General features: G+C 45.2%; 1 protein-coding gene across 9 annotated transcripts; it reads left to right on the top strand.

Moving 5' to 3' along the window:
- The first annotated feature begins 4 nt into the window (after positions 1 to 4).
- Positions 5 to 21,843, top strand: LOC106564611 (meiosis regulator and mRNA stability factor 1). 9 transcript variants are annotated; one of them, XM_082958782.1, is made up of 27 exons: positions 5 to 128; positions 2,155 to 2,363; positions 4,633 to 5,490; positions 5,732 to 5,876; positions 6,031 to 6,239; positions 6,357 to 6,474; positions 6,582 to 6,757; positions 7,283 to 7,795; positions 8,552 to 8,706; positions 9,071 to 9,247; positions 9,548 to 9,755; positions 10,355 to 10,533; positions 10,715 to 10,795; positions 11,176 to 11,412; positions 11,525 to 11,644; positions 11,907 to 12,088; positions 12,452 to 12,672; positions 13,043 to 13,185; positions 13,543 to 13,676; positions 14,720 to 14,922; positions 15,263 to 15,490; positions 15,918 to 16,157; positions 16,698 to 16,928; positions 17,252 to 17,312; positions 17,607 to 17,714; positions 17,854 to 18,012; positions 18,183 to 21,843. In XM_082958782.1, the coding sequence occupies exons 2-27, from the start codon at positions 2,202 to 2,204 to the stop codon at positions 18,425 to 18,427; spliced, it is 5,493 nt and encodes a 1,830-aa protein (XP_082814908.1). In that variant the 5' UTR covers positions 5 to 128; positions 2,155 to 2,201; the 3' UTR covers positions 18,428 to 21,843. The 9 variants fall into 9 exon arrangements, with proteins under 9 accessions (XP_082814908.1, XP_082814909.1, XP_082814911.1 ...); XM_082958783.1 differs by having other exon boundaries at positions 24 to 322; XM_082958785.1 differs by lacking the exon at positions 5 to 128 and adding an exon at positions 369 to 564 and having other exon boundaries at positions 5,777 to 5,876.
- The last annotated feature ends 55 nt before the right edge of the window (positions 21,844 to 21,898 follow it).

Below are 21,898 nucleotides of genomic sequence, written 5' to 3'. Positions count from 1 at the left end.
TTATATTTCCTGGAAGACTGAGTGTAGACAACGGGGTTCACTTTATTAGTCATTCGGTGCACCGTTACAAGTTCTAAGAAATTAAAAACTAGTTATGTAATAAATAAACCGTGTGGACACAAACAAAGGTATCGATTTGCTAAACCAATTTCCCACTAGAAAAGTGGGAACATTACACGATTTGAAATTGACGGACGTTCCAGAATAGAGAGAACGGGTGCATTGCCTTCCTTAGCAAATTATTTATTCCATTACAGGTTATTTAGTAGTTATTTTACATTAAAATGGCTACAAATTTGATCAGCATACTGTTGTAGTTATGGTAAGTTTCGTTTTGAGGAATTTGATAACCAGCTAGCAAGGATATAACGATAAGCTCAGTGGCAAGGACGCTTGAAACTAGTTGGGTGCTTTGTGTGCAATTGCGACAGTGGTTGAATCGTTTTTGGCAAATCTATGTTAAAAAAAACGTCTGGTTGCTAGGTAGACAGAACGCAAAACAGTACTACGAAGGGATATGATGAGAAGAAAGGAAGTAAAGTAGCTAGCTAGCTCGCCAGTCAGGTAAGAAATAACCAGTTATCTAGATAAATACCCCATTCAAATACGTTGACATAGCATGATGTTAGCCCTTGTACCTACTACTAAGCAGTATGTAGCGGGTGCTGTCTCAACAAACAATCGTCAGTTAGCGTTAGTTGGCTACCTAACCAACCTAGGCTAGCTAACTTGTCATTTGTCAAGGTAATGTTATGAGGAATTGCCACAATAGTTTTAGAGAAGAAGCTCTGTCGTATGGGTTGTGCCGCAAAATTGTTTAGTTTTTGTAACTACTTTCAAGCGAATCCATGTAGCTAACTTACTTTGGTTAGCTGCTAACCAAACACTGAGATTGGTTTACGCAAAGTCCTGTTAGCTAGGTACACTCCTCGTTTCACCACTAACATTAACCAGTGAATTATGAGGGAAGTTGGTCATGAACATAGCAAACGAACACGCATTTAGTTTAATGGCACGTGTAAAGCTAAATAGTAAATCCACACTAGCATGTCACAACTGCATAGGCAACTCAACTCCACGATTTAAAACGTTGAGTTTAATCGGCTAAACTCTGCAGTTAACAATTTGCTTGGTGCTCTATGCTGACATTTTCCACACGTGCTCCCATGCACACAAACAAACATATTTGAGGTATTCAAGCGGCCATCCGCAGTTGAAACGATAAGTAAGCAGGTTTCCCGCCACTGTTTCGGTAAAAGGTTGAGGGAATGGGCTGTGGGAAATGTAACCACACTTAAATTCATAGACCGACCATCATGATAGAAAAGTACAGTTTTAACCATGTTTGAGGCTATAGTGTTTATTTACATTTACTTTGTTTACAAACATGGGGAAAACAAGTTTATATTTTGGCTTCTGATGGGTTATGACAGTTAAACTAAGCTCATGGGGCAGTTTAAGTTCTACTCTTCAGGAATCAATGGGTTTATCATTTATTTATAAGTCCAAAAACTTAGTAGTAATTGCAGATTGCCCTTTCAATGATAAGAATTGCCAGCAAAAATACAGGGTTTATTGTAATTGAATAAATCTAGAAGATTTTTAAGATGGCCTACAGTAGGCATATATAAAGGTGGCAGGTAGCCTAGTGGTTAAGAGTGTTGGGACAGTAACCGAAAGGTTGCTGGTTAGAATCCCCGAGCCGACTAGGTGAAAAATCTGAGCACTTAATGCTAATTGCTCCTATAAGCCGCTCTAGATAAGTGTCTGCTAAATGACTAAAATAATAAATATATGAATCCTAGCTACTTTTGAAGCTCATCTCCTGAAGAAGCTACCTTTTCCTTTCTGTGCCACCACATGTTTGCATACTACTGAGGCTGCGGGACAGCGAAGAAATCGTTTCAACAATTATTACCTGGATTCTGTTTTTTAGGGGCACTGTGCTCCCAAGTTATAATTCCAGGCAGCACAGCTACATATTTAGGAGCATATGCCCCCAAAATGGTAGCTCTGTAGAGCCCTGTAGGTTTAAACATTCTGTGGTGGTAGCTAGCTAGATAACGTTAGCTACCCTATTGCAGCCAGTGGAAACTTATGAAGACAAACTTGGAAACATTTAAAACAAAGGGCTTCCTCTTTTCTCTATCTTAGGGAAGCATGAGAAGGAAGCGAGATGGTGAAATTCTTTGCTAGGTTGTATGATGGAAGGACTGGGAAAGGAGAGATCCATATGCAGTTCTAGGCCCTTCCCATGGCTCAGTCATCCCGAGAAAGAGGCCTCGTCCCGGCTCTGGAAACTCACAGACTGCTTCTCCACCTCCGAGCAGCAAAACACCCCAAGTTACAACACAGACAAACAAGTATGTAACATCTCAGCCCAAGAGAACATTACATTCTGCTTCAGTTAAGTATTGACATATTGTAGCCGGAGACCGATGATAGTTTACATTATATTACATTACATTTACATTTAAGTCATTTAGCAGATGCTCTTATCCAGAGCGACTTACAAATTGGTGCATTCACCTTATGATATCCAGTGGAACAACCACTTTACAATAGTGCATCTAAATCTTTTAAGGGGGGGGGGGGGTTAGAAGGATTACTTTATCCTATCCTAGGTATTCCTTAAAGAGGTGGGGTTTCAGGTGTCTCCGGAAGGTGGTGATTGACTCCGCTGTCCTGGCGTCGTGAGGGAGCTTGTTCCACCATTGGGGTGCCAGAGCAGCGAACAGTTTTGACTGGGCTGAGCGGGAACTGTGCTTCCTCAGAGGTAGGGGGGCCAGCAGGCCAGAGGTGGATGAACGCAGTGCCCTTGTTTGGGTGTAGGGCCTGATCAGAGCCTGAAGGTATGGAGGTGCCGTTCCCTTCACAGCTCCGTAGGCAATCACCATGGTCTTTATATGATGGGTATGAAATACAAAACCCCCATCAGTCAATAAATTGACTGAATTGAATGTAGGGTTTATTACATTTATGTGTACCATATTTCTTTTTTTTATGGCCTTAAAGCTACTACTACTTTAAATGGTGTAGCTATCAATTGTCCCATCAACAATCGCCCACATGAGCAAGCTTATTTAATAAGTCCCTATCAGGTAATGAACGATATCAGATATCAGTCCACGATAAGTGGTCGTTGTCAATTTGCGGTTTCTCTTCCCAGCTCTAATCAATCGTATTATTAGGCGTAGACATTGAAGATAATGATTTCAACATGGAGGGACAAATTAATTTGAAGCTTTGAGAGGAAGCAGTGTGTGAATTGTGGAGAGTGAAGTCTGTGTAAAAAGAGGATTTGGGGATCCTGAGTGGCTAAGGCGAAGCAGTGCTAGAGGCATCATTACAGACCTGGGTTCGATCCCGGGCTGTATCACAACCGGCTGTGATCAGGAGTCCCATAAGGTGGTGCACAATTGGCCTAGCGCCGTTAGAGGAGGGTTTGGCCGGGGTAGGCCGTCATTGTAAAAAATAATTTGTTCTTTAACCTACTTGCCTTTAAATGAAGGTTAAAAAAGGTTACTAACATAATAGTGAAATGTAGCATTTTAGTCATAACTATATACATTGCTGTGTCCAGTCATTTTAGATAGACAACAGAGTAGATTACATCAGTTAGACAGCGGGAGGCTTCAAAAGCCAGAGACTGTTTGATCCTGAACTTTGTTGTTCTAGAATGACAGTTCCTCTTATTTCATATCGTGAATCCTCCCTAGGCCACTATTTGACATGTTAGACACACAGGAGCACACGTCTCTTTACTCTTATCAGTGAACTGAACTGGCCTACTTTCATCAACCTCGTTTTCTCTACCATCTTACGGCCATGCTACGCTATAGACATCGGGCATCCAGCATTGCCATCAGCCATTAAGGAAATGCTTCCTTTGACATCAATGAAAGTTGCTATACTGTTGTTTTGCGCTCGCCTTTGCGTCCCGTCCAACGACAGCCTCCAAGCTCAAGAATCGCTGAGGTTCAATTCTCGATGGCTGACGCCCACACTTTTGAATTTAAAGAATGAGTGAAAAAGGTAGATTTTTTTGGTTGCGTATGTCCTCGACTATACACCACTGGTTATTGTACTAAGATTTATGAAGTCAAGAAGCTACTAGCTAGCAGATGCTAGCTAGCTCACAATGTAAACAAAATCAGCTTGTGTAATTGGAGGATAATTTGGTATAACCACAAGCAATAATTTAATGAGTTGCAAAAAAACTGGGCCAAAGCTATTGTACTTGTGCATATTCAATGAATATGGTACAGTAGGGGAAAATAAGACTCTCCGCTCTCAAAACAATGTTCTGTGTAGCAGGTAGAACGTCACATTGACACGGCGCTGAAGGCAAAGCCTTCAGTAGTAGAGCTGAAGTGTAAGTTGTACAAAGATAGGTCAGGGTAAACTAGAATACATTTCCACATCAAATCAAAGTTTATTGGTCACGTGAGCACTGTTCAGTGAAATGCTTACTAGCTCTCCTCAACAATGCAGTACAATATCAATCAGGAATCGAATGCCAACTAAAAAAGTACAAAAATAAGTAGTAAGCATAAAATGATAATGCTGAGAAATTACCTTTTTTGTTTGTTTAGTTTTGAAATAACATTTCTGTTTAACTTCTTTTCCCAGAACGATTACATGGACAACAGAAAGCCAGTATTGGAGCTGAAAGATCTGCCTCCTCCACCGCATCATACCGCTGCCTCCCAGCCCTTCCCCCTCGCCCCCCTCCCTCTGCCCCCTCCCTGTCAGCCTCCTCTTCCGCAAGACTCCCTCCAACAACTACCAGAACAGGGGGGTAGTCCCAAAGTAAGCGTGTGCACTCACTGTGAGCACTGCAGCACAGACCCATTAGGTCGGGGTGGTTATGGGGTTGTTAGTGGTGGAGGTAGCGCTAGTATTAGTAGTGGTGTCGAGGTCAGCAGCGGTGTCCCACTCTACCTCCCTCCAAGTTCTCAGGAAGCCTCTTTCAGCAGGCTAGGAGCCAATCAAATAACGCCAACCGCCCTCAACTCGCACCCGCACTTCCCCAGCCTTGGTGGTAGTGGAGGAGATGCTAGAGCCACGCTACTCCCCTCTGGGAGCTACAAGCTCCACATCCCCTCTGTAGACACCACGTCCCAGCCCCTACCCTTTCAGTCTCACTCCCACCTACCATGCTCCTGCTGTACAGGAGGCCTTCTCAGACCTCTCCACTCTTACCCCTCCATCCCTTTACCCTGCAACGAGTCTAAATTCATTACCACCTCCGCCCCCTACTCTACCCCCCACCATAGGACTTGTAACCTGGGTACTCCCGCTGGGTATTACCCCTGTGGTGGTGATTACAACCCTGCCACTCTGGGGGTCCAGAGATCATTGGCAGCACACAGTGACCCCCACATACCCACCTCGGGACATATCTGTTCTTCTAATGCTATGCACTTCAATCTTGAACGCACAGTTTGTCGCACGGGGTCGCACTACTGCCGGGATTGTTTGACGAAGGTTGGTGGAATTATCTTTGTTCACTGTGGTGGTGGCACTCTATTGTATTGGGTGTCACTTGTATACAAGAACGGGCAGTACTTCGTTCAGTTACATGCATACAGGTTACAATTTGTGTCATTAGCCCATCATTTAGAAATGACTCTTTGCCCATCCCTGACTGTACAATATTACAACATTTGAAGACATGAGTTGTTTTGTCTGACTACAGAATGATAACTTGCTCTTTCCACGTGTTCAGCCTGCAGACAAGTTGTGGCCTAACATTCCTCTGCCCTCGGCCCAGTCGGCCTCAGTGCCAATCCCTGTGTGTAACGGCTGTGGGACCTCCTCCGACGGCCTGCTACTGCTGGGTTCCAGCCTGGGCAAATCTGCAACGAAGTATGGTATGTATACTGTAATGATGTGAGTCGTGTTCAGAAGGACACACTGTACCAACATTTTTCTCAAAAACAATTCTCACTAGAGACACGCAGGACAGTAGTACCTCCCAGTTTCGCTCAATTTCTGAACACATTTGGTGTTTTTCTTCCCCCCCAGGTTCTCCAGAAGGTCCTGAGAACATCCCTCCGGTGGGTGTTTTCTGGGACATAGAGAATTGCTGCGTTCCCAGTGGTCGCTCTGCTGCAGCCGTAGTCCAGCGCCTCCGCAGCCACTTCTTCCAGGGCCACAGAGAGGCAGAGTTCATCTGCGTCTGTGACATCAGCAAGGAGAACAAGGCCGTCATCCAGGAGCTCAACAACTGCCAGGTAACCTGTGTGTGATCTGATTCCCTCAGCTGGAAAAGTGTTGCGCTTTATTCTTCAGGCTCTGACTCTACCTAAATGAGCAATGTCTGATAGTCTTCTGGCAACATTTTTTTCCAGGTGACGGTAGCGCACATTAACGCTACCGCCAAGAACGCTGCGGACGACAAGCTTCGTCAGAGCCTGCGGCGCTTTGCAGAAACACACACTGCCCCTGCTACTGTGGTGCTAGTCTCCTGTGCGTGTGCTCATTTTACATTCTGGATGTTAAAACTGTTTTTCTTTCATTTCGTTCGTCCACTCCATACCTATGTAGTTAACCCCGGTTCCGAATCCATTTCGCAGCTGACGTGAACTTTGCCAGTGAGCTGAGCGACCTCCGGCATCGCCATGGTTTCCAGGTGATCCTGGTCCATAAGAGCGGTCAGACGTCGGACGCCCTGCTGCAGCACGCCCACCGCCACGTGGCCTTTGAAGAGATGGTAGCCGACCTGCCGCCCAGACAGGCTGTCAAATCACAGGTAGGCTTCAGAGATGCTTAATTGATATATGTAATCCATATTGCAGAATGGCAGAAGTTTACTTTTTAATAAATGTACAGTACTCTGACTGGTTGCTCAGAGAAGATATCTGCCCTTTAGGCATTACTTCTGGACGATCTGAAATCTTCCCTTTACTCTTCCAATGGTTCCAGACCTCTTTACATGTTACTTTTGAGTCATTTAGCAGACGCTCTTATCCAGAGCGACTTACAGTAGTGCGTGCATACATTTTCATATTTGTCCATACTGGTCCCCCGTGGGAATCGAACCCACAACCCTTGCCTTGCAAGTGCCATGCTCTACCAACTGAGCCACACGGGTCCTGTGTCTTCCCTCTCGTTCTACAGTATGATCTTTAGTAGTGTAATGCTACGAAACACAATCACAAGACTCCGACCCTGCAAACCTCTCGTCATTTCAAAACACATTTCCAAAGAATGTTCAAAAACGTAAACCCAGAGTGGTCCCCTCTTCTCTCTTTCCCTCCTCTCCTCCCCCCACCAGCTCGGTTTCAACCTGCTCTATGTGTACAACCTGCCGCCGGGCTGCGACGGCAAGAGCGCGGGCAACCGCCTGCGCCGCCTCTCGGACAACTGCGGGGGCAAGGTGCTGGGCGTCTCCATGGCCACCGGCACCGCCACCCTCCGCTTCAGCTCGCAGGAAGCGGCGGAGCGCGCCCGCAAGCGCATGGAGAACGAGGACGTGTTCGGCCGGCGCATCACCCTCTCCTTCTCAGCTCCGCCCACTGAGGAGGGGAACGACCCGACCCCACCACCCTCCTCATCTGAGACTCCACCTCCGCTTCCAGTTCAACCTCTTCCCTCCTCTTTTTCCTTCCTTCCCCTGGAGAAGCCGCGCTCCCCTAGGAGGAACAGGCGTGCGAGGCGTGAGTGTCAGAGAGAGAGGGAATCCTCGCTCCCCCTCTCCGTTCCGGTGCCTGAGAGGCCCTACAGCCCCAGGAGGGGGAGCGGGGGGGGACCTTACCCCATTCCCCCCCAAACCAGAACCCTTCCTCAGGTCAGCAGCATCCTGCCATCCCGCGTGCCGCCTGTCCTCCCCTAACCCTGTCCATGTCCTCCACTCTGCCTGCGCTAACTTGTGGCTTTTAAACTATAGCTGTGCTTCATCCCATGCTTCGTGTAGTTTAATGCCTGGTCTGTTTCTGTACTTTGTTCAACATTTCATGTAATGTTTTAGTCAGTGTGTGGCATTTTAACACTTTGTCCCATGCTTCATATAATGTCTGGCTGATTATTATTTTTATTTTTATTCATCGCGTCAATTAATGCCTCGATCAATGTTTCATCTAATGATTGCATATCTCTCCCATATCTTTGCTCTATCCCATGCCTCGTCTCGTCAGAATCCTGCTTCTGTTTGTAATCGCTTCCTGTCCTGCCGGCCGTAACAGTCTGTTTTTTATGGTCTCTTTCTTCTACGCTTTTGATCTCTGGTCTTTTTATTCTGCTGCTCAGATGCTTTGTCTCCACCCTACAATAGAGCTGAGGGGAAGACTGGAGAACGGTGATGATAATGTCACAGTTATGACAATACAAGAGGTTAAATAATACGACAGTGGGGGAAACGTATAGCTCTGATTTTAATAAATAGCTTTGGTAAAAATCACCAGCATTCTCAAGGACCCCTTCCTCTCAGCTCTATCGTTTATCTATTAGCCTCTTCCACTTCACATCCATTCTGCCAAGCTGATGGCTATTCTAATACATTCACCACTACATATCCAGTAACACTTTGGTTGTCCCCCTGGTGCAGGAGCTAGGTGGACTGGAGACCAAGCCCAAGATTGGGGGCTTCCCAAAGGAGAAAGGCCAGCGCAACTCCTCCCCCCACAGTAACGGAGAGGGGCCGTCCCAGCAGCACCCTATCAAGGCCGGCCTCGTAGGAGAGTCTATGTTCAGCTGCAGGAGGTACGCTATGGACGCCAGAGGCCCTTTCAGACTAAAATGAAGAAAGAACAAATGTACTAATTGTTAGATGGTTCCATCACAGTTGGTTCCCACAGGCTTGTATGTGTTTTTACCTTCAATATTGTAAAATGGCCTGCAAAAAGTATCCCTGCTATAGAGGGGTCCATCGACCCAAGGAAGTGTAGAACACATAGGCAGATGTAGGAATTAATAAGCAGCTGTTTCTAAATGAGGTGGTTTGTGCTCAAACTACTGGAGCTGAGGTGATGCCTAAAACTCGCATGCAGTTGTTTTTTTCATAGAGCTGAGTATGCCATAATCTTTAAACTTCTAGTTAATGTCCTCTCTCCTCTTCCCCCATCAGGAGGGACCTCTCCAGCCCCCGCAGTGCATCTGACTCTGAGCGTCATGTGGACCGGAGCTCTGGAGAGTTCCAGGTCAGCACCCCGTCTGCCTTCAGCAAGCTGACCCTGCACAAGACCTTTAGCGCCTCAGTCCTCCCCCAGCCACAGGGCCTCTCTCAAGGCTCCTGGTCCTCACGGTGAGACCATCAGACACTACAGAATTACCAGTTTGTTTCCTTACCCTGTAAGCAGTCTTTAGGCGAGGAGAGACGTCAGTCCATGCCTTGATTTTAACTTGAGCCTTTTTTATCCCAAAAAACAATGCAAGGGAATATCCCCCAAATTAGTTAAAAAATGTCCTGCACGAATCGTCTTAAAGTAACCTCATTGAGCTATACAAATATCTGACACTTTGATGATTTTGTCATGACATTACAATCTATACCATCCTATGGTGCTGCCAACCCACTCAACTCCTCTCTTTCTCTCTGCACCAGGAGTGGATCCCCATGCATGTCGAGCCGCTCCTCCCCCCTAATGGGCCCTCCTCCCCGGGGCACCAGCAGCCCCTGTCTGCCTGTGGGCCCCCAGGCCTCGGAGCCATTCTTGGACGGGGCAGATTTACAGGTGGCCAACCTGGACTACAGGATGTCCCGTAAGGAGCTGCAGCAGAGCCTGCATGATGCCTTCTCCAGACACGGACGGGTGAGTCCTGTACAGACAGTATTCTGATGCTATTCATTATAGATGTATAGAGCTTTAATCTGTCTCCCGTTTGAGGCTAAAAAGCAAGATGGTGAGGTCAGGATTTAGTAGTTTAGTGTCATTGTATTGATTCAACCTATTCTGTCATTTTCTGACACGGCTGTGTGTGCTTGTGCCAAAAGTGCTGTGTCGTATTTACGTGGTAGACTGCACTCTATGCCAGCGTTTCCCAAACTCTGTCCTTGGGAACCCAAGAGGTGAATGTTTTGGAATTTTGCCCCAACACTACACAGCTGATTCAAATGATCAAAGCTTGATGATTAGTTGACTATTTGAATCAGCTGTGTAGTGTTGGGGCAAAAACCAAAACTTGGGGTCCAGAGGACCGAGTTTGGGAAACCCTGCTCTTTGCATTTATTACATAAAAAAAAAAAAAGTATTTTGGTCGTGAGCTGAAAATGTTTAAGAACCCCTGCCCTATTGCAATGTCATTGAGGAAGGCGATTGGATTTCACTGTCACAATGAGGTCAAATTGCTTGTGCGTCATTCGTGGACACCGTAGACGACATGAGAAGCTAACGTGCGTGTCTCCCTCCAGGTTAAAGGCGTGGAGCTGAGTCCCCACACAGACTACCAGCTGAAGGCCACCGTCCAGATGGTCTCCCTACAGCAGGCCATCAGTGCTGTGAGCAGCCTGCACCGCTACAAGTTAGGAAGCAAACGCATCCACGTCTCCCTCATCACCGGGGCCGGCAACAAGTCTCTAGCCATGCTCCGGTATGTACAGTACAGCTAACATTGAGGTAGTACTCTCTCCCATACGTGTCACATCATTTGGCAGTTTTATGTCTTCGATCGGGGAACTCGTCACCATCCTTTTTTAAATGTTGCCAAAACATGATTTGTTCCTGGTTTGAGATGGATTCGGATGGTATGAAACGGTTTCCTCTTTCTACAGCTCTGAAATCTTCCAGATTCTCCAGGACGCGCCAGCCAGCTGTCTTCCCCTTTTCAAGTTCACTGAAATCTATGAGAAAAAGTGAGTCATGTTGCTTCTCTCCTCCTCAACCTCCCTCCACCTCTGTAGGAGTTAGTCCTATGCAATGTTAAGTACTGTGGCTGTGTTTACACTCCACTTTTTACCAAAAGCATCTTAATGCTAAGTTCAACATTAGAACTATGGGATCCTATGGTTCTAATGAACTTATCCTTAAGATGCTTTTGGGAAAACGGGCCCTGATCTTTTTTTTCACTAATTGGTCTTTTGACTAATAAGATCTGATGTGAGAAGATCTGATTTGATTGGTTAAAAGACCAATCAGTGGGAAAAGAAGATGAGAATTGGGCTGCCTGTGTAAACGGAGGCTAAGTAAAGACTATGTCAATGTACTTTATTAATTCCTTTCCACCTCTCCCCAGATTTGGTCGTAAGCTGGTGGTGAGCGACCTTTACAGACTACAAGAGGTGGTGGCGGTGAGGGAGCAGGGTGGAGGCAGGCTGGTGTGTCTCCTCCCCAGTAGCCAGGCCAGGCAGAGCCCTCTGGGGTCGTCTCAGTCCCAGGAGGGGTCCTCGGCTAATGGTAGTCCTGTGGTGTTTGAACAGTTGGAGTACCACGAGCCTGTCTGCAGTTACCACTACACACAGCAGAACTTCAGGTAGGGATAGACTGAAAAACCCATATGCACACACACATTTATGTCATCTTACAGGACTCTTTTTGAAAAAGTATTTCATAAAAGCTCGATCTCTCTCTGTCCCTCCCTGTAGTGAGGCAGACTTTGACCCAGACTCGTATAAGATTCCATTTGTGGTGGTGTCTCTGAAGACCCTGGCCTCCCAGGTCCACTGTCTGCTACAGTCCCATGAGGGAACCCTGCCCCTGCTCAGGTAACCAACGCTGTCTCTGCCTGGGTAGATTAACGGACAGTAGATGCTTAATAACGTTGAATTCAATAAATGGAGTCAGAGATCTGCCTTGAAATCAAAGTGAACTTTTATGGGAAAACCTTTTTTAATTAATCAAATCAATATTTCTAGAACCCATTTCATACAAATGGAGTACAATGGCCATTTGGAATTTTGTATAACACTGTAAATGTTACTAGATTTTGTGTTTCATGAATATTCATTTTGTTTTCCTGTGACTCAGTTTCTCTGAGTGCTATGCATCAGAGTTGGGCCCCCTGGCGGTGTCTGAGGAGGGGGAGGAGGAGGGGAGTGTGCCCTTGGAGCACCTCATCACCTGTATACCAGGCATTAACATCGTCACTGCTCAGAACGGCTTCAAGGTCATCAAGTGGATCCACAACAAGCCGCCCGCATCCAACACAGGTATTGACCTGACTCTCAGGCCTAACCCTCGGGGAGAATTACATTGAAAACCTTTATTTAGACTCGCAGAGGAATCCCTTGGGGTTCATAAAAGCAATACAAACCTACAGAATTTAAACCCTATATTCATTAAAAATGGAAACCCCTATCGCGTAAGAACTTTCTCAAAGACACTTGAAGATACTCGGGAGGCAATAAGAATTGTGTCAGGGTTATGTTGAGCTAAAAACTGTTTTCCTGACATTTTTAGTAGGTGGATACTGTGCTGCTGACGCAGATACCAGCACTCCAAGACAGAGCTGCACCCGCACTACTATTATAATAGAAGTCATTAAAACTTCTTGCTGTGTGTGTGTGTCATAGACCAGTGGACGCAGCGGTGTAAGTCCCCGGTGGGGAACCCCCAGTTGATCCAGTTCAGTAGAGAGCTCATTGACCTGATGAAGGGTCAGCCCTGCAACCTGATGCCCATCAGCAAGTTCATACCGGCCTACCACCACCACTATGCCAAGCAGTGTAGGGTCTCTGACTACGGATACTCTAAGCTGCTGGAGCTACTGGAGGCTGTGCCTCACGTACTGCAGGTATGATATACACACACGCGCAGTTTAATAAATCGCTCCATTACACAGATAATCGAAGATGGCAGTTACTCAAGCTCAATTTAATTGACACATGATGGATCACTTTTAATCTTGCTAGTTTAGTGACTTCCTAGCTCAAACACACAATGAAAAGACTGGGAGACCATCTGCTATCCCTTCTGACAAAGCCTTGCCCACTTTGTTTCTCATTACACACTTCAACAGCCTTGAGGTTAGATCCCTGACAGAAACAATTAGTACAACGTCTAATAGATTATTGCAGCAGGAAGTGCTAGCATACACTCTCAGTGGTGGCAACCCTGATGTAAACAAAGCATGAATGAATCTGTTTTTCCTCTCTCAACTCCAGATCCTTGGCATGGGGACCAAGCGTCTGCTGACCCTGACCCACCGTGCCCAGGTGAAGAGATTCACCCAGGACCTCCTCAAACTGCTCAAGTTCCAGGCCAGCAAACAGGTGGCCATCACGGACTTCATGCAGGCCTACCATTGGTCAGTACTACCACAGGAACTGCCCACTCCGCCACTCTCTCAGCAAATCATACTGTCTAGCCAGAGAGTCTAAAATTCATGCAGCCCAACCACTGGTCAATTCTATAGGGGGACCGCCCATTCCCACGCTCTCAGCCAATCATGTTGTCTATCCGAAGAGCTAAGCACATTCCTGTCAGCTATTGTTAATTAACAGTAAAGTATTTGTTTTAAGACTTCGTTTGGGATTCTGTTTCTATTGGCTTATTTGGAGGTGTATTTACTTGTGATGGTGTTTTATATGAATTCATTTGGAAGTGTATTTTCTATGTCAAATGGCACCCTGTATGTTCATACAATGTGTTTCTATTGCTACAGGTGCTTCTCCAGAGACTGGCGGGTGCTGGACTATGGGATGTGTGATCTGATGGACCTGCTAGCTGAGATCCCTGACACCACCATCACCATCACACACCAGGACTTGGACACTGTCATCTCTGTACCCAAGAGAGGTGAGATGAGGTCCCACTGTATGGGTCTTAGGGTTGCAACATTCCGGTAACTTCCCCAATATTCTCGGGTTGAAGGATTCTGTATTTTTCATGGTTATTGTTCCGGTGTACTTCCACCTGGGATTTCTGGGAATTTAGGGCAAGTAACAAGAATTTTGCAACCCTAATGGGTCTGATATCAGGGTAATGGATAAACTACCAGAGGGTTGTTCTGTCTTTCTAGTACATTTTATCCCTTGGGGGGAACATACCCAGCTTTTGGAAGGAACAATATTGGCAACGTTTGTTTAGAAAATATGTTGTACTTGGGACCAGACGGTTGGGTTGTTGTTTTGTTTGTGTCTGTAGTTGTACATTTGATCCCTGGGGGAAAATTGTGAAATATTAGTCACTTTTTTTTATTATTTTTTTTATTTTTTAAAGTTTATTTTTTTTTCACTCTTATTCAACCCAGAAATTCCCTTGGAGATGGATAACAATATCCTTGCCATGGGAGGGCATGGAATAAAGTAATGCATTTCACACACACACACACATGCCTGACTATCTCCTGACTGTGACCTGGCTGGTGTAGCAGTAATGCCGCAGCCTTCGGTACACGTCTACGGTGTCGGCATACAGTAGGTTTAAACCCAGCCTACTGCCTTTTGACACAACCTCCTATCTTTCCACACTGTCATCCTCTGTCTGTTCAATAAAGTCAGAAAATACCTGTTATACTTGTTTTTTTGTTGGGTTTTCCCCCCCATTTTTTAAATTCACCTTTATTTAATGGGTATGGGGTTGATGTGGTTGGGGATCAGGTTGTTTTTCTGTATTATCTTTAAAATGGCAATTTAAAAAAACGGCCAAAAAATTAAATGACCTGTAATAGGAATTACCAGGTGAGCAAAAACGAGAGAAGGTGAAGTACATTTATAAATACGTGGTTTATTACAACAGGGAGATGCCATCCAGCAGAGAAAATGTCTAACTGGCTTATATATATATATATATAAAACTGAGTTTTTAACTCTTGCCCTCCTTTGTCTCGTCCCCCTCAGATCGTACATCAGATGAGATGGAGCGGACCAAGCAGTTTGGTAAGGAGGTAGTGGACCTACTGCGTCACCAGCCCCACTGTCGCATGGCCTTCTCCAAGTTCATCCCTACCTACCACCACCACTTCGGACGCCAGTGCAAACTCGCCTACTACGGCTTCACCAAGCTCATGGAGCTCTTCGAGGCCATCCCCGACGTACTCGTGGTGGGTGGAGGCCAGAGTCATTCTCTGTCCCAGGAGGAATGTGTGTTTTTTATTTGTTGACTTCAGAGTGCTGCAGGAGAAGCCATTGATCATATCAGATTATCCTCAATTTATCCACAGCACTACCTTCGTTTAGAATGACTTGGAAATTAATTGCAACGTCTGACAGTAATAACAGTCATACCCAGCAGCAATTTTTTTCCACCTGCCATAAATATTGTAATAAATATTGGTGTGCATCTCATTTCTGTCCTAATGGGTAATTTCTTATCAGTACAAATAACATTATTCCTAGAGTAGAGTGGACATTTTGTTATGGAACCTCTCTCTCTCTCCCCAGGTGTTGGAGTGTGGAGAGGAGAAGGTGCTGACCCTAACAGACGTGGAGCGTGTGAAGGCCCTGGCTGCCCAGCTGGTCAAGATGCTCCGTTCCCAGAGAGACTCCAGCCTGCCTGCTGCCCAGCTACTGTCTGAGTACAGCAAGACCTTCGGCTACGGCCTGAGGCTCCAGGACTACGACGTCTCCTCCCTGCCCGCCCTGCTCGTCAACCTCTGCCACGTCGTCAAGGTATCAGTTCAGTCAAATACATCTGTAGTAGGCTGTTGTACTTAATAGATTTAGACTGATTTAAATGGTTGTGATACGGCATGTTTTGATGGTTGTCGACTCCAACACTGAACAAGAGCATCCTGAGCTATACAAGACCTCGTGTAAACAAGATAACATTATTTTGGTCCCTAAGGATGAGTCACAAGTATTTCTTGATATGAATTGATGTCACTGAAGTGGCTTTGATGAGGTTTGAGCATGCAGGCCCCTTATTGGTGCGTTGAAATGTCATCTTTATATTGGAAATGAGCTATCAATTCCAGATTCAGCCATGTTTTCTGAATACCAAGGTTCATCTCTCACCTCCAACTGTGAAGGCATTTTGATACCTGCTGCAGTATAAAGGGAGTTTTATAAATGCATCTGATTTTGATCTTCTCCTCAGGTGGTGGACGGCGCTAACGGCCGTGAGGTCCAGCTGATCAACAGGAAGTCTCTGCGCTCGTTAACGTGCCAGCTGCTGTCCCTGCTGATGGGCCTGGGGCAGCACGAGGGAGACGGCTCCGTCAGCGTGGAGGGCTTGAGTCTGCTGTATCATTCTGTACATGGGGTACAGCTCAACCCCTGTGAATATGGCTTCCTCTCACTCAGCGAGCTGCTGAAGAGCCTGCCTTACCTGGTGGAGGTCGGTGGACTGGACCATAGAGATATCATACTATACTAATGTTTAGTTCTAGTTCTATAGACAGGAACCTTTTTGCTCTGCCTATTTGTCTGATTTGAAGAATGAAGGATCATGGATTCCTGTGGAAAGCATTTTTTTAGGGCTTTTTCACAGGGTCTTAAAGTTGGGTAGCATTGTGTTAGTCGGGTTTTGTAATTGTCTGAGACGTATTGCACAATCCTTTTGAATGAAATACTGTGGTTATATGTTAGAATATTTGGAATGATGACCACTAGGTCTTTGTGTGTAGGTCTAGTCTAGACCAGGGGTAAGCAAACTATGACCCGCGGGTAAAAAAAAACTTTCTTAAACCTCAAACTAGACAAAATATGTTGAAAAGACAATGGACCTATACATTTTCAAAGAACTGCCCGTTCTGGCCCACCCCCCAAAAAATGTGTGGCCCTCTGTTTCATTTCAAAATCCCAATGTGGCCCTCGAGCCACAAAGTTTGCCCTCCCCTGGTGTTTCTCATAACTTCACTTCTCTCCCCACCCCCAGCTGTTCTACGGTGAGGGTGAGGAGGAAGGCGAGCGTGGCGAGGAGAGAGTTAGACTAACCCGCCTGTACCAGTTTGCCCGTAGGGTGCGTGCCCTGCTCCACACCTACCACTACCACCAGATCTTCCTAACGGAGTTCCCCGGGGCCTACGCCAAGTTCACCGGACGCGGCCTCCAACCTCGCTCCTACGGCTACGGCAGCCTAGACGACCTGCTCAACGCCATACCACAGGTACAGAATTAGGCCAAACTTTTTTTTTAAGTGCTTTTCTCAAATTCAAAGCTGATAGACAAGAAACGTCTAGTTAAACAACATGTTGGAAATACACAGATGTGTTATGATAAGATGGGAATTGATAACGCTTGTATCTAAAGAGTTCAGCATATGGACCTGCACTGGGATATCACTGTCGAAGCAGCAGATGTAGTCAATGTGGTTAGTTGCCTTCTCTGTCCCAGCACTGTGTACGGCTTTAGCCCCACAGCAGACTCTGTGGTGACGGATGGATGGGGTTTGTGGTAATTAAATGGGATGTTGCTTCTGCCTGTGTGCAGGTAGTGTGGATCAAAGGACATGGCCACAAGAGGATTATCGTTTTGAAGAACGATATGAAAGGTAAAGACAAATCAGCCTGACCGTCTGGCAGCAGGAACTGTGGAAACAAATGGCTTTAGCCTTACCTGCATTCAGTATTAACATACAGGAAGGGATTGTTATCAGTTCATCTCATGGGCATCATGTTGTATGATCCTTCAATATGAGACAAGTTGAACATTACATGTGATGGGAACAGAATTTGTGGTGTTTTACTTGTATGATGTGAACAGAAATGGTGTTTTGAAGGTCCAGTGTTTACTCTGTAATGGAAAGAGTGTAATAATTGTCTGTGGGTTGGCTGGTTCTCTTCAGCAGCACGAGCCACTGGAGCCAGCCCTGCAGCCTCAGAGGAGCCTGAGGACGGGGCCAGCCAGAGAGACAGCCCCTGTAGCAACACAGAGTCTGGAACTCACAGCCCAGGTAACTAGCCACACCACTGGAGTCATAGGCAGTATTACCAATGTTTTGATGTTCTTCTTTTTGCCTTGTAGGTGGTTTTAGGCTTTTTAATAGTTGTTTATACATTGAAGCAGAAATTAAGTCTATTTTTCTCCCTCAGGTGTTGGTGGGGTGGAGACAGAGCTGCTGTGTCTGACTTCTCCAATAGACCTGCTGTGTGGCCCAGTACCCTCCTGCCTGCCCTCTCCCCAGCTGCACCCTGACCCCGTTCTCCAACAGGCTGACCTCATCTACTTCGGGCAGACGCCATCACCAGCAGGTGAGCTGATCACGTGATCAACTGCGGTTCAAACCCAGGTCTTCTGTGTGCCATGAGACTGTTAGCCCTCCTAGGCATTAGCTTCAAGCTTACTCATGCTCCGCTATACACACAGCCGACATCTTCCCTTGGACTGACCTGGATATGTGTTGCCATTGTGTGTTTTTCAGAGCGTGATAAACCTGAGGAAGCTGTAGCAGAAGAAGTAGCAGCTCCTACTGTCTGTGACACATCTGAGCCTATAGAACCACTAACTGACAACAACCAGAATGTTGTTGTTTTGGTTTCTACAACAACCAAGCCTCCACAGAATGTGACCCGCAAAATGGCGTCTGTTGAAAACAGCCCCAGCAAGAGGGCTCCTCGCAATAAAGTGAAGCTGGCAGCTAACTTCTCTTTTACAGACACGCACTGACACGCACTGACAATCACATGCTGGAACAAGCGCACACACACACACACACATTCATCACACACAACTCAAAAATGAAGAGTTGATCGGCTAAATTGTAAAAAGCCCCAAAAATAATGATTTGTTTTTAGTCATGCCCCCCGCAACAAACTGTGACATTATTTCCTTTCATTGCCTTTTCCCCTAATCTTTTCAAACTCAATCATCATGTTGATGTAGGTGTTTCTTCACAAAGCCATGCGTTTTCTTGTTGCAGTTATTTCTGCCACAGCCATTCATTTTTCAAAGTCGTGTAATTTTAGTCAGATTAATGCATGTCCAGAAAGGTTTTGTGGTAGATATTAATTATATACTATGGATAAACTGTTTGGAAACATGATTCTCTGAAAGGGGAAAGAGAACTTTCCCACATTGGACAATACAGCAACAACAAATACTGAGGTAGTTGGCACTGTAGCCACGAGTTTACACTGCAAATCGCAAAAGATGCCTATTTTACCACTGAATACCCTTACCTGAACTCAAAACCCCTCAGAGATTTAATACAGTAACTTGTTTAAAAATGGGAACTTATACAGGGATTTTATATCATGTGTCAAGGAAGCTCTGAGGGAAAGCTATATAAATATGTAGAGAAACGTCATTATTTTGATACCGCCTTGCTATGTTTCAAGAAAGGAACCGTAAAGTGTCTACTGCCCTCTCCGCTGTGTTGTCCCCTTTGCATTTTGTCATCGGACAAATGCACTTCTTCATACAGCTAGAAGTAAAAAAAATAATAATTAGAGCTTTGCCATTGAGGCAGCTTTGGAGGTAGTATTGACAATTATCGTTATTGAGTACCCATGCCCATCTCATTCTTTTAACTCTTTCTCTTGGGCAATGTTTACCATTGTGTTTAGTTCACACTCCAGTGTTAGAGTCCTCAGACATAAGTTCCACCTTGACTATGTTGTTTCATAAAGTAGTAGCCTATATGACTGGTGTTTTCAGTTTCTCAGTTAAGTATCGAGTCAATGGCAGGAGTGATCAAAATGGCTTCGAAGTAACTTTGATGGCAGTCTGGTCTCAGTCAAATCGATCTAAGCTTGTATCTGTGTGTTCTCAATGGGGTGTCGCAATCAGCGCTGTCTCCAATGTGTACGACAGTGTGAAAGAGAAGGAATTCTGATTCCTCGGTGATGAGTTTTGAACGAGCTCTTGACGAGGTTGAGGGCCAGTCTGCCTTGGGCCGTTATTTAGGCAAGGCAGAAGCCGAGACCCTGAATACTTGGACCAAGTGTTAAAAAGCTTAGAGGCAGCGTGAACAAAGATATGGTGACACTGTTTGCTGCCGGAAGCTAAGTCGAAATAATTTCTGTTTTTGTATTTTTAGAGATTGAGTGCGGTTTACACTTGAATAACTTATAGGTGGTGTGTAATATGCAGGTTGTGCATAAAAAAATAAACATTTTATGCATGGTGTAAACCTATTAGGTCAGAAATCAGACTGTTAGTGAACTGCATTTTTTAAAGAAATTAGTTGAAGTTGTCTTGTTTCCGCAGAAACCATATATTAGAGGTATTGTTTACATCACCCCCCCCCCCCACTCCTGGTTACCGTTTACATCACACACACACACCCCTCCCCCACTCCTGGTTACTGTGGAAACGCCCAAGGTTGTTTTTGTTCAACCTTGTTGCTTTTTGTCTACATTTTCAGTGTTGTCTCTACTGGTTGAGTAGAGGAGCTGGGATTTTTGATTTTTAAAACATTGAGATAGACTTGGTGTTTTTAGTAAAAGTGGAGAGAAGAGATGGGCACTTGTGTGCTCCAGCTGCACATGAAACAGCAAGAGGGGCCCCTGGAGGCCCCCGAAAGGGACAAAGGCCCTCGTGCGGCTCTGGACAACGCCTGGCTCTTACAATGGCTTGTATCTGCCATGGCGCTTAGTAAGGGATGGCGTCTGAATGGACTGGAGACATACCAAACCTCATTCGTCTTTACATAACATTTTTACTTGTGATTGTCTATAGATTTATTTTTTGTTGTTGCCTATCCTACGTGTTGATGAGAGTGCTGATTGTACCAACCAACCCCAAGTTATGACATTGAGTTCCTACCGACAAGCATGGTTTGGAAAGTAGAAGGCATGACATGATGTAAGGGAAAAACAGCATCCCTATGAACGGATGTTGAAAGATGCCGTTTTCTCTCTTGTGCTACTGTTGAAGATGCAGAAAAGACCAGAGAATTGGGCCAGGGCCCCTGATGTCCATCTCCTTTGATCCAAAATGTCTTCCTTCTGTCAGTGTTACTGTATGTGTTGGAGATTCAGTTGAAGACCAGAGAAATTGGGCCAGAGCCCATGATAGTGATCTTCTTGCCAAGAGCCAATATGGCTGCTCAGATTCCTGTCCTGTTAGTGTTTTTCCTGTTGACTGTGTTTCAAATTAGCATCTAATTTGATTCTCCTCGTTAGTTACTAGACTTTTGTGTTTTGAAGCCCCTTCCTGTTTCTAATTACATTACTCACTCAGTAAAGGAGGTGGATTTCCCAGAATCTTGAGCGATTTCCGATACGGTATATTGAGGTATAACGGCTTAAAGGCTCAGAATCTTCCAAAAGTGTTAGACCCAGTTTTAACAATGGGCAGAATCTTATTTCTCTCTTTAACAAAGGGACAATCGGCACAAAAGTTGCCTTAAAATTGTGCTCTAAAACTTAAATTATACTTTAGTTTGGCCTCGAAAGATACAACTGCGTTTTACGTTAGAACTAACTCCCAGGTGCTACAGTGTCCACTATCTCAGAAGGCAGAGTTAAAAATAAGAGGTACAATTGTCATAAGTTTGCTTACATCAATAAAAAGCAGCATGTACTGGTAAAGTACTCCGTATGCACCTTTGCATAGCTTTGGTTCTTGTAAAAGGAGGTTTATTGTGGGTTTGTTCATTTCTGAGGTGAAAAAAAAAAATGTTTTGCAAGGTTTTGTCGTTGGATAATTTGTATCGGACTCCACTATAGTGCGAATTAATTGTATCTCGAAGTGAGTATATCATGGTCTGCATCTGAAACGGCAGCATATTCCCTATATAGTGCACTACTGTATATGAACTCTGGTCAAAAGTAGTGCACTATATAGGGAATAGGGTGATATTTTGGATAATACCATGTCTGTCAATGTTTGTTTGCACTTCTCTTACAGTCTCTCTGTTGTACTCCCATGGAACTCACCCCCTGCAGTTTTTGTCATCAAGGTTATCCTTTGTGATAATTTTTCTGTTCTGTATTTGTTTCACTGAAGTGTTCTATCGTTCCTTCTCCCTGTTCCCCCTTCACCTCACCTCACCATACACATACAAGACGTTGTTGTAACCGTTTCATTGATGTTGAGGGGACCAAATGATTTCTGTTGAATAAATCACTCAAGCATTACTCCTTCCTCTTTATTTTTGACTTGAGTTTCTCTTAAAGGGCTAGATAAAGGTGT

This window comes from Salmo salar, chromosome 12, assembly GCF_965601325.2.
Source record: "Salmo salar chromosome 12, fSalSal1, whole genome shotgun sequence".
Taxonomy (NCBI): Eukaryota; Metazoa; Chordata; class Actinopteri; order Salmoniformes; family Salmonidae; genus Salmo; species Salmo salar.
The sequence above is the reverse complement of the archived record's forward strand: the minus strand, read 5'-3'. Positions and strand labels throughout refer to the sequence as shown.

Excerpts from the sequence above, each read along its gene's own strand:
- LOC106564611 (XM_082958782.1), top strand. The coding sequence starts at position 2,202 with ATGATGGAAGGACTGGGAAAGGAGAGATCCATATGCAGTTCTAGGCCC. Across the intron at positions 9,248-9,547 it reads CAAGGCTCCTGGTCCTCACG|GAGTGGATCCCCATGCATGT; the intron begins GTGAGACCATCA and ends TCTCTGCACCAG. Across the intron at positions 18,013-18,182 it reads GCAGACGCCATCACCAGCAG|AGCGTGATAAACCTGAGGAA; the intron begins GTGAGCTGATCA and ends TGTGTTTTTCAG.